A 15415-nucleotide genomic window follows, 5' to 3' on the forward strand; every position below is an offset into this window, starting at 1 on the left:
TTTATTTGTCGGAAAATCCCGGGGTGCGGGGGAAGGGGGGGGGGGGGGGGGGGGGGAAGGAAAACAATTTAGGGAATGAACACCTTGGAAACTATTCACTTCTCTTGATTATTTTGGCAGTGGAACCTGTCTCAGTCTTTCTGCCACACCCCTCTATTCCTCAACACACAGTCCATGAATATGTGGGAGCTATTTGTGTGCATGCTGGTTGACAATGTACACTTCCAAACTGCAGGGTGGAGAGTTTGGCAATTTCTCTGTCTCCCAGTGTGCTTACAGCAGAGCCCCCACCCCAAGCTCTGAAAACTGCATGTGGCTTCTCATGAGAGACCTAGAAGTTAACATATATAGGATGGCACCCTTTAAGAGGAAGATGCACCATCAGAGTGTATGCAGAATGAATGTAGGGAGAAATATGAAAATGGAATAGGGACTGCAGATCAAACTTGAGTTGTGCTCATTACGCAGGGTGAAAAATTTGCCACCTTATGGTCATAGTATGTCTCATGGTCACTAGTACCCCGATGCCTATCTTCAGCAGTGTGGATCCACTGATGGCATGCTAAAGACAACTGTACCAGAGATTAACCCCTGGCCCATGGGTCACAGGGTGCCGAGTAGCTTAGGTCTGCAGCACTCAGGGTTACCAAGCTTCCTTTGAAGCAGACATATCATACCCATATTACACAGCACTTGACCTGGGTCTTCCATGGTGCTGCTAAGAAAATGATTGGGGAAGTGGGGGTGGTGTAGTTGAAAATCTTGAAAGAACACGAAAGTCAGGCCAGAAAAGGGGTGTTTTTATAGCATGATGACATAACCATCTTTACATACCCTGTGTGGAGTGACAAAAAGGAGCATGGAAAGATGTGAGGGTACAAAGTTTGCTGGGATAGTGGTAGAGTACTGTGTAGAGCACAGAGATGTCCAGACTAAACCATTTCCAGTGTAGTTCCTAGGCTTCTTGTAAGTGAAAATAGTTCATTCACTTCAAATGAAAGCTTGTGAGTGAACTACTATATATGCACTGGGAATATTAAGAGACTGGGATCTGGAAGCACACCAGGGAGCGCAGTTATCTGAAAGTACCGAAGTACCCAGTATGGTTCATTTCTATGAATATTAAAGTACCTGACTTTAAGCAAAGTAAAAAAAAAAAAAAATAATCCAGGCAATGTTATTTAGAGAGCAAATGTATTATCTATGATATTAGTGGCAGGCCAAGTCTAAAAGACCCAAACACCTGCAAGTCATTAACCTTAGCCCCCCACCCCAGGAACAGGACCTTTGCTTGCAGATAACAGAGAGCTATGAGAGCCACAGTGAAGACACACAGGGAAATCTGTGTGATCTGTTCTCACTAAAAACAATTCCTTGTTTATCTGAGGAAAAAACAACCACCCCATTAGATTTCACTAGATCTTTGACTCCAAGTCTTCAGTAAAAAGCAACAATGACATCATATGCTCTTCATTACAGCCTGAGTATGTTAAAATACTGACAGAAGATAGTCCCACTATGCAGATGTTACTGTGCCCACAGCGATGGCTCTCTGAGTCATAATTTTCTCTGTCAGACCCAGAATTATAAATTATAAGACATGAATCAGCTTGAAGCTAGTCTGGAACTCCATGGAAGAAAGCCTGCAATAAATATGACCTTAGCATCATTCTTCCCAGCCTGCCCCCTCAGCATACAACATGCCCTCCTGCCTCTTAGAAGTCATTGGTACAGAACGGCACACCAGGAACATGCCAGAGTGGCTAATTATTGAGGTTCAGCCCATACACAATATAAATGTAAATACTGAAGACAGAACTAGTTAAAATAAATATATTGAATGAACCAAAGGCAATTGCCTTGTTTTTAATAGCAGCTCCCCCTTAACTGCCTCAGCTTTCTGCAATCCTTCCCGCCTACCAGAGACCCACATCTCCTCCTCAGACCAAAAGTCTTACAGCTCAGTGTTTTCACATGGTTATATTCAGACACAGATGTCCAAACAGGAACCTCCTTTTCATGAGCCACATCTCTGCAAATCTGAACCCTTACCTTTCTAATGTAAAATCCGATCAAAGTACCTTGAAAGGCGACTTCCAAAGATTACCTACACCAACCTCTCTTTAACAATAGCTGCGTGGAACTGCAAATCTAATTTGGATTTATTACACCCTAATTGACTGGGGACATGTTAGCGGGCTTCAGCCAAGGAGGTTCTATCAAAGGAAGTATATGACCTTCGAGCTCTGGATAGGCAAGTTCTAAATACTTCCTAGGAAGCAATACAAGTGAAGAAGGGCTCCTTTTAGCGTGACCTAACCTTCTGAGCGAACAAAACACTCCAGTTCATCTAAAATGCTCCAGCAAAGATATGAAACATCTGGGCAATCTACTGGAAATATGGGTGAATTAGAAGTGTGGTCAGGTCCAGTTAACATGGATGAAAGGCATGAATGCCTAAAATTAAAGACTGCCTGGATTCTTCTGTAATTACAGGGTGCACCCAGATGACTTGGACAATTGCACACAGCTATTTTCAATGGGTAGCTGCAAGTCTAAAGTGATTTGCATATCACATTTAGTCAATCTACTACCAGGAACCTTTCTGAATTATCTTACAAATCTTTCTCTCTTAAATGGAATATACAATAGTAATGCCTCTTGATTAAAAAAAAAAAATCCGGAATAACTTGTGGAACAGCAATACTGTTTATTGTATAGAGATTAAGTGGCTAGCCAAGATTGGGAAGGAAGCCAAATGACCTTCTATCCTCCAGGCAGTATTAATATCCCTAGTTCAAATAGTTCAGGCAGCTGCAGTCTCCATAAGAACTGTTTTAACCTTTCCTTGAAACTTTGTGTTTCTATCCCCATCATCCGTATTTCTAATGCTTCTACCAGCCATGTCAGTAAGTCACGCATCTTACTGCTGATTACACGTGTATGAAACAACATAGCTCAGATAACATAAAATGCTATGTGAAAATGCTGTTAAATTATGTAATTACAGCACAGTGAAATGACAAGGAACTGGTGCCAGCTCTTTAAAGGTTATCCCATTTACTACATTCCTTTTTATAAAGAAACCCCATTTCCCATCACATTCCTAGGTTCTGTTTGCTCCTTGCTCCACTGCTGCCACAGGTGTTGCCTTGGGTTTACCATTTATCATTTGTTTCAGTAAGTGTGATTTAATGAGCCTTCTTAGCATAGACAAGACATTAGAAAGAGAGCTTATGACTGTATTTTTTTGCAAAAGCATCAAACATCAGTTGACCACAGTAGTCACATGGACATTTAAAAAGAGGAAATTAAACAAGCTTATTGTCATGCATCCTACACAAAAATTTTTCAGCTCCCAACTATTTTAGTCTCTCAAAAGCCAGAGATCTGAGAAGATACCAAAAAGTCAGGCATGTCCAATTTTCTTCATTAACTTCCCTAGCTGAGTCAGACTGGTAAGAATAGGTCGCATGATGCTCTCTAAAGTTCTCTGAGACAGGAGTTGTCTCAGAGACATCATTCAGAGTAAATTGTAAAGCCATTCTAAAATGATTTGTGCACTCTTCAAGCTCAGCTCTTTCTTCATGAGGTATTGAGGAGGTCCATGACCTCTACAAGGCAGCTTAGTTCTGGTATTTTGATTACAAAAGAGATGTGGTGCTGCTATAGCTAAAGTTTTCGTAAGAATAAAAAATGAAAGTAGTACCAAATGGGAGATATTTAAGGTAATACATGATAAAGTAGTTATGTGACCTCCCATTTCCTCTGCTTGCAAGGTGAAAAACAGCTACTGCTGACACTTAAATCATCACTAACTGTACATGTGAGTAACCTCCCTAATGAGCCAAATAGCATCCATTCGTGCCCATCAGATCTATTGCTCCCAGCACTGTGTGGACTGGCAAACATTTCACTATACTTTCTTCACACTTTTAGGTTTTTTTGCATTTGAATACATGAAAACTGACTTTTAAAAATTAAAACAAATTCTGGTGAACAAGGGTTGAGAGGAGTTGCTGGCGCAGTGCACGTAACACAATGAATGTATTTGAACCTTTCCTAGCAAATAATGAGTTGTTTCAAATGCAAATTACCCCATGACAACATTCTCATTACTAAAAGTCACCTACTTCAAAGGTCTCACTAAAGGCTAGTAAAGTAACAGGAGTTTGTACATATTCCTCATTTCGGGTCTTAATTGATCACTTTGCACACCAGCTTCCACTTGAACGGGGGCGAGAGATAGAGAATGTATAATGCTGAGTTCACAGGGAGCTGGCTTTTTATTACACAAACATACAGGACGAAATGAGAGCTGGTATAAACAGAAGCAATGTTATGGACATCTCTGGGTCATTTCAGAGATGAGGTAATGGTGACAAAAGATATATATCAAGTGTGACTGGTACTTCTGTAATTTATACCACTGTCACATTCAGTGAGCGGGCAAAACAAGTGTTAGTTAGATCTGGAGAGGCAGAGGTGCATTACACAGCAAGGCCAGGAACTAACAAGTCCTCCTCATTGTAATAATCTCATTAGATATTGATGAGTTCTTATTTTCGCTATGCATCTCTCTTCTGCTCTTCAGTATAAATTATACTTGTTATGCTCACCTGCTGAAAGCCAACTCCCTGCTTGCTACACAACTAACACTTCCATCAGTTTTCTCACCGACTCGTATAAATGACACCACTGCTGAATGCCACAGAGAAGAACAGACTGGGCTGTGTTCCTTCATTCCCAAGGCTGCAAGAGTGAAGATGCAGCAGCACAGCTCCGAGGACCACACAGATACTCTGAGGAAGGAGGGAGGGAGAGAGGGGGAGGAACTAGCTCCCCTCTGTGTCCAAGACAGCAGCACAGCTACTTCCTGCCTGCAGCCCTGGTGCAGAATTGCTAATAAGCACACTGACTGCTCCCACAGCTATTTCTAATAATCTGTATTGAGAGTTCAGAGATTAGCCATGTCCTGGAATTCCTGGGCAGAGGGGTAGGCTGCAGACTGCAGCAGGCTCACGGTAAAGGATGGAAACAAGGTGGGGAGAGGTCCCAACAGCAAAGGATATTCATGGAACAGGCAGCAGGGCTCAGCTCTCTCCCAGTTAAATTCATGGTTTGGAGCTGTTCCAGCTGGTGACCAATCAATTCAGTGTTTTCACTGATTGTCATTGCATCCAGGCAACACAAGGAAAGAGTCTTGGACTTTGGGATGGATAGAATGTAAATGCTATTTTTAAAATTACCCAGCAGGATAGAAAGTTAGGCATGAGAGAGCTGCATGGGCGTTTATTTTATCCCTCCAATCAAGAGACTTGTATTTGTTTACAGGATAAAGCCCCTTATGTGAAAAAAGGTAGAACTTGGCTCAAGTTATTTGGCTACACTGGAGAAGCACGTTTATGCATTGGCATCACTGCGAAGGGGGTTTGCACATTGGTAATCAACCTGATTATTCCCAACATGCTATGATTTGGCTGCTGCATTTATTTTCCAGACCCAACCCTGGGTCCAGGTGGGACATACAGAGAAACTGCATGTACACATTCAGCTATAAGTGGTCTTATTTAGAAAAAGAAAACATTTATTCTGGAAAAAAATTTGGAATATCTTGAAATTTCAAGCCCGTATTTTCATTAATTAAAAACTCTCAAGATTGCCCTTTTTATCAGAGCATCCTTCCAAATATTACTGAAACTCATCATCATCCAATGATATATGATATGATAATCTACATTTTAACAGCTAGGGAAATCAAGGCAATGGTATTATACAAGACTGCCAAGGTCACAAAGATGGTCCAAAGCAGACTTGGGAGCAAAATTCCTGACCAACTTACTCTAAATTTTTATTTAAACACAGGATAATCCCTCCTATCTCAATAGCTATTACCAAGACTCCCTTCAACTTTTGATAGATAGGAAAAGGCTCTCTGAAGTCAACATCCTCCTCTTTGGCAAAAAATCAGAGAAACACAAAGAGAGTCAGAAATTTCACCCATTCCTTGGAAACTTACAGAATATACTAACAACTTCCTGGGAAAAACCCACTGCACATACACTCTACTTCTAAATGTCAGAACGCTACAAGTACTGTAGATGCAGAGCTCTTAGTAAGCATGTGCACCCTCTCATAACAGAAGAGAGATGCTAGCATACGGCACTTCAGGGTAAGCGTCATTGTTCACCAGAGAAGAACTTTGTTGCATTAATGGTATTGGTAAATATTAAGACAGACAGCTTTTTCCTGCTTGCTCAGCAGGCTCTGGCCATCAGCCTCTAATCTCAGGCACACAGGTTGGTGTGGCAGAAGAGAAATCTTTCCAGTCCTCCCCAGAAGAGAGAGACTCTGCCATGAATGCTGCTTAGAATGAATGGATGGCTGCCGTTTAAACCTGGAGGGGTTTTGTGCAGTGTTTTTCTTCACCCACATCACACAAACTGGGAGTTATTTGTTTTGCTGTTGATCTTCAGCACGCAAGATCACAGCACTGTGGGAGTCCAGCCTTTCCAGACTGCGCATAAACTGTGCCTAACAGCAGATGGGATTTACCTCCTATCCTTGCTGCTTGAAAGGCCTCACTTGGAAAGGTGGCCAGAAAACCTGTACATCCACTCCTCGGTGTTACTGCTGAATTACGGAATGCCACCGCTTATGTAGTTCTCATGACTAGTTAAATATTTAGATAGAAACCTGGTTAATGTTGATATAAGAGAGAGAGATTGATACAATTTGGAAACATATTGAAACAGTTTTATGCTACTTGTTGACACAAACACAAAAAGTAACATAGAAAAGGGTAAGAGAATCACTCCCATACCCAAGCGCACATCTTGTGACGAAGAAACAACTGCATTCTTCTCTGTATTTCTTTAGGACAGTGCACAGCTGTGCTGGGATTCTCAAGGCTTTAAAACTAAGCTCCATTATGTTAGTGTCAAAGAAGCGTTTGACCGACTGTTCTACGAGCCAAGTCCCAGGAATTATATATTCTGCCCAGGTTCAGAGGGTTGATCCTGTTTTTTGTCCCATTCAGCTATTTGATTCTTTACTAGAACTGCCAGCCTGAGCACCAACCCCGAGGACTGTGGCAGCGTTTGCAATATAGTCCCTGTGGTCCAAGACGGTGCATAACTGAAGTGTAAGTGAGGCAAAATGCTCAGTCGAGACTTAAAGATCGAGACAGTAGTTGCTTAAGCAGAAAGATAATGTCAAATGTACACTAATGACGTACAAAGAAATAACAGACTTCTTGTTTCTAAATATAATCCTTAGTTTCCAGAATAAGGAAGAAACCGTCAAACACAGACACATTAACGTACAACTGGCCATGAAGGAGCTTTTGGATCTACTATAAAGCAAGTCCCCACAGCGTGCAGCCCCAGGAATATGCCTGCTTGATGCATCAGCAGTCAAAAAATAGTCATCCTGGCTGGCTGTCCTAGCAGCAGAGTCCACCTCCCTAATGAGAACGCATTGGCCCCATGACCACTTGACCAAAGGAAATACGTTATGTCCTCGTCAGCCTATCTGCATTTGTACATCTTTGGGCCACACAATCTGTGCTGGATCTCAGCCAGCCAGCAAACGAGTCAAAAAAATATGAGAAAAAGCAGGGGATAATATCATGGAATAGGGCTTGAGAACAAAGAGGATGTGGAGGAAATACTGTCTAGTACAAAAAGAAAACGAATGCAAATTCCTGTGAGAAAAAGAAAGCCAAATTCATAAACAAAAAGCTAGTATTAGTCTGAGTTTAAACTGAATACAAAAGGGTAAAAAGCTTTATATTACATCCACTGCCAAACCACTAGTCAATCCGTCTCTTGCTATAATTACTTGACAAACAGCAAATAGTGCAACAGCCTTTATTTTTCTCCCTAAGCTTTTGCATCTTTGTTACATGAAGAACGTAGTACTATGCAGAGACACCAACTTTTAGATAGTCTGATATACCAGCTTTATGCTTCTAGTAATAAAAGCACTCAGAATTACATTTAATGACTTTTAGGTTATGTTCAGAAGTAATTTGTTTCCAATTTCTGTCTCTCAAGGCTGGAATAGCCATAATAGTGGTAATACTTCAGGGTAGGCTTTTTTCTTCTTTTTGAATAGCTGAGGCACTATACAGGAAAGGCACTTGTATTAATATATATAGCAAAGACAAAGGTTGAAGTATTTAGGCTCCTCTTAATGCCAATCTATATTTCTGGAAACTCTGCAGGCTGCAGTCTCCATCAGGATATTTCACCAGAGCCCTAAAACTATCTGTGTTTTAAGAAAAGAAAGCTTCAGAAAAACAATTCACAACTTTTGAGGCAAATATTCAGAATAGTTGGGCATACAGATATTTGTATTTTGCTAATTTAGACTAAACAATACAATGTCAGAGTATCGCCCTAAAAATAGTTCCTACATATTCCTAAGCATACTTTCTAAAGCTGCACAGTGTTCCTGGGATCTACTGCAAAGTCAAATAACTCCGAATAAGGCATGGAAACAAATAAATAATTTTCTTCTAGCTTTGCTCGTAGTTGCTAGCGTATTTTATGCAGAATAATTAAAAGGAATTCTTCCCTCCAGGAACTACTTGTACAACATGAAAGCTACGTAAAGATTGCTCTGGTTAGTAGTTTGTCCACACGCTGTTGGGATTGCTCCAGATGGTATGAAATCAGATCTGATGCTGGTCCCGCAAATACCAGTAAGACCAATACCAATTTATCAGCCATCTCATATTGGTGTCAGTGCTGATAGGGAGCACTGCCTCTTCTCCTAAAGATGCCCACTGCCTTTATCCATAAGCTGGTGCACTGACACTGTCATAGTCAGGGAGATGATATAATGAAATGGCTTGAATGCACAGATAGGGAACATGAAATATAAAAGTCTTCAGAGGTATAGCTGCGATTTCCCTTTGTCAGTTCTAGAACAGTCCTTGTCTCCTCCTATTTAGCATTCCTCTACTTAAGACAACTGCACAGATAGCTTTACTATAAAAGATGGTGGTTCTTCAACAAGTGGATCCCAAATGGGTCCTGTTAAACCAAATATAACTTTGATAAAAAGAAAAACACGATTGTGCATGGGAGAAAAGAGTTGGTCTCAAATTCTCTTTTCTCCTCTGTGCCATAGGATGGATGTGTAATGGTTGGAAAAAACATGAGAACAGTTCTTTTAAGCAAACCATATTCATTAACATGGTAGCAATTCCCTCTCCTCTCTGGAGAGGGTATATATGGCAGAAACAATAATCCTCTTGATGTTCCGTGTTTTCACAATACATCTGTGGATAGTAATAGACTTAATCTAGGCAGGTTTGGCCCCTTGACAAATGGTCTCCACAGAGAGCAAACAGAACCAGGGCACTTAAATAACACCACAGTCACTAATGATATGATTACGGACGGTGATAATGCAACAAGAATGACTCTCAGCAGCTTCCAGGAGTTACGACTCATGGGAACAGAGCCTATTAGAAAAGAGGCACCCGATTTCTACTTCACACTGTTGCTATGATGTATAATCTTTTTAAATAGATGAAAAAAAAAAAACCACAAGACAACAGAGAAAAAGCTATTTTAACATAAATAACTTACTCTCAGCAGGCTTTGTGGTTTAAAGGGCTTTTGGTAATTGAGTTCCAGAGCCACAAAAGCAGTTCTCAAGTCTGGTCATCTCATCACCCTACATTATCCACCATGATGTCAACAAATTCAGAGAGGCAGAAGGAACAGTCTATGCATGTCTGGCAAAAGACATCATGTGCCAGTGCACAATTCTTATAGGGAACCATACATTAGATTAAGGTTGTTTTTTTTTAAGCTGGAGATTTTCCTCAAGGAATTTTTACACAAAGCCACTGAGCCCAAAGCCTTATTTCACTACAATTCTTTTTACTGCTGAGATTTTTTTAGCACCTCCCCTGCATAGTTATTCAAAATCGATGGCCAAAATGCTAGATAGCATTCATATGATTTCAGTTGTCATATTTCAATGCCTAGATGATCGATCATACCACAGTTTATGCAATCCTACTTTCATACTCATTTCTCCTAGTCATTAAACTGAACTTCCACTTTCATTCTAGTGATTCTGTTTTCATGTGCTAAATAATTACTCTTTCTCCTTAGCGTTCATATCTTTTCGATATCAAATCACTGTTTAAATAGGAATCTTAGAAATGACATAGCAGATTAGAGAAACATAGATGCTTTCATGTTTCCCCTCAGTTACTATAAACTCATGCAATTTCTTTTTTTAAAAAACAAACAAAACCCTCCAGGCCACTACTAATTGTATTGCACTTCTCTCAACTCCCTCCAGTGTCCCTCTCTTGTTTTATGAGATTGTTTTATGCCTCCTGGGGAACACACTGAAGTTCAAAGCCAGGGAACGTTCCCACTGTAGTCAATGCAAGGATATATGCCAGGAGCAGGATGTAAATTTTTATCTATAGTATAAGCCTTATACGGATTAAAGCATTTAAAAAGTGGAGCCTTGTGTGCTGGTCCCTAGGTCTTATCCCCAGATACCTTCCTAGGTCACTAATCCAGCTTTCCTCAGGGAATCTGGGACATGGGTAGTAGCTGCTACTGAGAGTATCAGTTATTCTAATCCATTTTGCTCATTTTTGCTGTTGAATGAAATCTGGTATCTTCATAATTTAAACAGAAAGGAATCTCCCTCTTCCTCACCAGCTCAGATCAGGAACTGTTACTAGACCTCCAAGGCAGTGCATTTTGCCACTGAAAAAAGAAGTCAGGCAGCCAAGCAGCAAGTCTTTTATTCTCTCATTCCACTGTGTCACGAAGCTGAAAACAGTTTGCATCCGAAGTTATCTGCGGTTCTGGGCTTCATGTTAGAAAGAACATGACAGATTATACTGGGATTTGCACTGATGATGCCTCATAGACGGGGTATTATCTATGGAAAAGTAGTCATGCGCGTCATCAGGGTTCTGCTCGGTGGAGTTCATTACCTCATTCCCATCATTGCAGTGGCTAAGGCAGGAAGGAGGATGACGTTCTTTACTCCGCTCCAGTTCTTTGTACTCAAGAATGATAAAAACTCCCTGTGGAGCTTAATATCAGCCTTATCGTAAGAGTGCAAGGGTCTGGGAAAAGCAAGTTCAAGAAGAGTTAGTGAATGCACTGCAAAGAGCGCAATGGGAATGAGAATCTAAGGAAGAATGTCCAAGAGATAATGCCTCTACATGAAGCAGTGAAGATAGAGAGGCAAGACTCTCACCATAAATCAATACTGTGTTTGTCCCTTGGTTCATCTGACTTTAATTTCTGCCCTGAGATCTTACACTCTGGATAATAAGGCCCATCACCACATCACAGTCTGAACTTGTCCAACTGTCCTGGATTACACAGTGTTTGTCAGTGCTTTACCTGCTTGTTCTCAAAAATGGCTCAAAACTCATTCTGCTGCTTCAGAAAGAGTAACAACAGAGGACAGCCATGAACAGAACAAGAGCCTCACCAGAGCAGGAACCAAAACAACAAAGCTTTTTCTGAAACATCATCTGGACAGTCACGTAGCAACAACACTCCAGCAGCCATACATAAAGCAAAGACTTCCACTGTCCTCTGAAGCATGGACATACTTTCCTCCAGAGACCAATACTAAAAGGAAAAACAAATAGACCCTGATTGCCTTGCATACCTCCTGGGTGGCCTGCTATCTGATACACAGTTAAGCTCCACTACTTGCGTTCAGCACAGAAAAATAAAAGTCTTTTTCTATTTTATCACTGAGGGAATGCTTGTCACTCTTGGTGCCAGTCTGCTACCTACAGAATCAGGACAGGCCTCTAAATTGCAAAGCCACATAATAATTTCTAAAAGCAATACATTTAGTCCAACTTGGGTGTAATCAGAGAAAGAAAACTACAGGCTGACTCTCAGAGAACACTTCTAACAGTCAACTCAGAGTTAGACTGGTTTAAAAGAAGCGGAGGAAGCTCACCATATGTGCCATTTGAAACAAAAAAGGGCAACACTGTCGGGAGAAAGTGTTACTCAAGAGATGGGTTTGCTGGCTTAACAGAAGTTAGACTTGGAAAAGTTGTATTTCATGAATCATTTTCTGAGAACTGGATGGGAATGTTCCCCCACACCTTCAAATCCAAGACCAGGAGAATTTTAGTAGATGAGATATAAAATAAATCAACACAGCATAGAGCATACAATTTCAGAGGACAGCACTTTAGCCTTCTAGGCAGTATCACAGAACTGGAGGCTAAACACTAACCCTGGCTTTACTCTTTCTAAGGCGTGTCTGAAGTCAAGAGCTCTCTCTGATACCTGTCCTGTGAAATTGGTGCAAGCCAGATGAATGTGCCAGTGCTAAGAAATGACTCAAACTTTTATAGATCAGTTTACTTAAAGGGAAAGCTACTGTCTTTTCTTCCAAACTCCTGCACCCTGCAGCTAATGCTTCATAAAGAGCTGGTTGTGAAGAAAAAAAATATTTTATTATTTACTTTAAAAGATGGACTCGGCTTTTATTAAAGACTTGCTCCAGGGTGCATATCATGTGGTGATAACTGCTTTTGTCTTCTGCTCTAAGTAACAAACAATATTATTCTTAAGAAAGAAAAATCTCAACATTATATCAAACCAAGACTATCCTGCACACCCAGAATATACCACAGGATGAACTGTTGTCTACAATTGCCTTCTACAGCTCAGTTACAAATAGAACCAAAGGCCTAACTCAACTGCATACAAACACTAGCCAGAGCTTGATAAGCACAGCAATGGCCATGCAAGAACTGGACAAATCATTACGCCTGTTTAACAGTGAAAGTCACTCTGCAAAGAAATGAGACATTCTCGAGCAGTCAAAACTTGCTTTGTAAAATCCCGTTAAACTGCAGCAGATTAGAAAGAGCGGGGCCCCAAGCTGCAAACTTCATTTGGTCAAGGCCACACAAAAATATTTCTTTGGTTTTACAGAAATGACCAATGAAAAAACTCTCACAATAGCACATTGCCCACAGAAGCCTATAGAAAAAAATATTAGAATGTAATTTCAAAAGTTGATGCCAAATTGAAGCTGCTGCGCATATACACTGTTTCTCACCATCAGTGACCTTTGATGCAGTAAATATTTTGGGTTTTGTGTAAGAATTACTTATGACAATGTAATATTGGGGACTGCAGCATTAAAGAAATCTGAAGAAAGAGGATGGAAACACCCAGTAGAAGTAAGCATGCAAAAATCAGACTGAAATACACATATTTCTTTGAAGTGACATTGCTTACTGCACACCTATAGGAAAGTGATGAATTACTCTCCAGAGAAAAGTAAAAATGTACCTATTCCCTTACCTGGTAACCTTCAGTCTTCTTTTGGCACCATTTCAACAGAGCATTCCTCTTCGAACCACCATACTCCCGAGCCAGGGCTGCCAGTGGGTCCTTTCTCTCCACACTAATCCAGGGAATCATAAGGGAGAAGAAGATAAATATGCTTGAAGTCTCTTATTTTTTTTTACCATTGTGTAAATAATATCTGTATGACAAAGCAGAATGGCAGCAGAGAACCCAAGTGTAAACCAAACTGCAATAGTTTTCAGAGCTTGCATTCTATATTTGCCTTTAAATGAGACAAATTTAGTTGGTGTCACTGCATACAAAGAGATGGAAAAACAGCAGCCTACCGATACTCGATGGCATGTGTTAACGCAGCATTTCTGCTAGTATTTTCATCAGCTTTACTTACAAAATTTTCAAGTAATCTCTTTGCTTTACATATTGAAAACTAGGGTTTAGGGTGCAGAATTGAAAGAAACTATCTAAAGAATCTGTAACAGCAAATTCACATCCAATTGAGCTGCTACAGAATGAGTTCTTGAATAAAATGAAAAAATCTGGAAGCTGTATTGCAGTCAAGGCCTCGAGGACAGTTAAAGGCAAACAATCAAAACACCCACATTGTCTCCACCCTACAGCTTCTACTGTTGGAAATAATGGTGGAGAACAGAGGAAAATATATATGTTTTTTCTCAAGACAGAAGAAAATTATATGTCCAGCTTTCCCTTAGACCTCAAAGCTTTTAGTTTTTAACTATGCATGCAAAACTACAGTAAGATAATAAGAGTTGACCATTTGTACACGTGATGGAATTCTTGTATACAACTTAGTGGCTCCTGAAAGCTTGCTATCCTCATTTTGTCATGGTTGCTCATCTAATACAATAATTATAATCTGAATTTTGATATTTAGATCTGACACAGCCTGGTAATTCTGAACCAGACAGATGAGCCAGCAGAGTTTCCACTGGAGACAGGGGTCTGCCAGATTAAAACATTCATCTTGGTGCCAGGTAACATTGTCAATCTTTCCAGTGTGCTGTTTTTCCCAGGAGACTGAGTTGGCACCTGAGTTTGCTTTGGGGTTTCAAGCTGCTGGGGGTAGAGGTAAGCATTCTGCTGCTGAAGGCCATAGGGGGTTTGCTCAGGGATTCTAGGGAGGGGCTTTTACGGAGGTAATGGTCTGGTTTCAGCTCTTCATTTCTCCCCTTCAGAAGGTCTGTGGGAATTAAAAAAAGCAACAACCTATCAGTTTGCAGTCTGAGGAATTTGATTAATCACTGTCCTGCCACCCAGCACACAATATGTAGTCTGTTGTTTTGATTCTAAACAAATGTACTCATTTGTTCATTAAACACACATGGGGCTAGGAAACCTTGAGCAGATTAGAGGTGATCATAACAAGGAACGGCTTTGATGATTTCAACAGTACAGACTGCCTTGTTTCCTGTGATTGATACTCTTGCTGGGGGGTAGAGGCCTCAGGTGAATGAGGGGAAATACCAAAATCTACAGTCTTAAAGGTTCAAAAGCTGATCGCCAGATATCTTCACCAGATGACTGACCAGCCCTAGTACAATAATTTCTTTTCTGCCATTACCAGACTTATAACAAGAAAGCCTCGTCTCCTGAATACAATCCGGCTCAAGGCAGCAGTAAGAGGCACTTATCACAGGATGCTTGGCATCCTATCTGACAGAACTTTGGGAAGTCTCAATATATTCATAGCAGATGCATCTATATTTTTATTACACATATTATGTATTTTCATATAATATAATGTATTATATATATTTATATATGTCAATAAATAAAATCAATAAAATTAGTAGCCATAGAGTCCAATGTTGACAGGTTTTTGAAGAGAAGCCAAAGAGATCATAGAAATCAAATTATCTCCCCATGCATATCAATCATGAGGTAGAGGATGTATAACACAGGGAAAGGTGGCTGCTTCTTTTCCGTAGACAAACTGTCAACAAGCCAGGATCTATGGCCAGCACATTATGAGCTGTTATCAGAAATTAATTGAATGTGGAACACAACTTTTTCTCCTCCTTTTCAGTTACCTCCATATGTTAATT

The 15415-nt window shown here is 40.4% G+C and overlaps 1 protein-coding gene across 1 annotated transcript in view; it reads right to left on the reverse strand.

The window, feature by feature from the left end:
* SPECC1 (sperm antigen with calponin homology and coiled-coil domains 1) overlaps positions 1-15415 on the reverse strand; it is a 74898-nt gene that overhangs the window by 5471 nt on the left and 54012 nt on the right. Inside the window, 2 exon segments of the mRNA XM_009328647.1 lie at positions 13347-13449; positions 14400-14550. Coding sequence (XP_009326922.1) covers positions 13347-13449; positions 14400-14550 — 254 coding nt within the window.

This window comes from Pygoscelis adeliae, unplaced genomic scaffold, assembly GCF_000699105.1.
Source record: "Pygoscelis adeliae isolate BGI_AS28 unplaced genomic scaffold, ASM69910v1 Scaffold347, whole genome shotgun sequence".
Taxonomy (NCBI): domain Eukaryota; kingdom Metazoa; phylum Chordata; class Aves; order Sphenisciformes; family Spheniscidae; genus Pygoscelis; species Pygoscelis adeliae.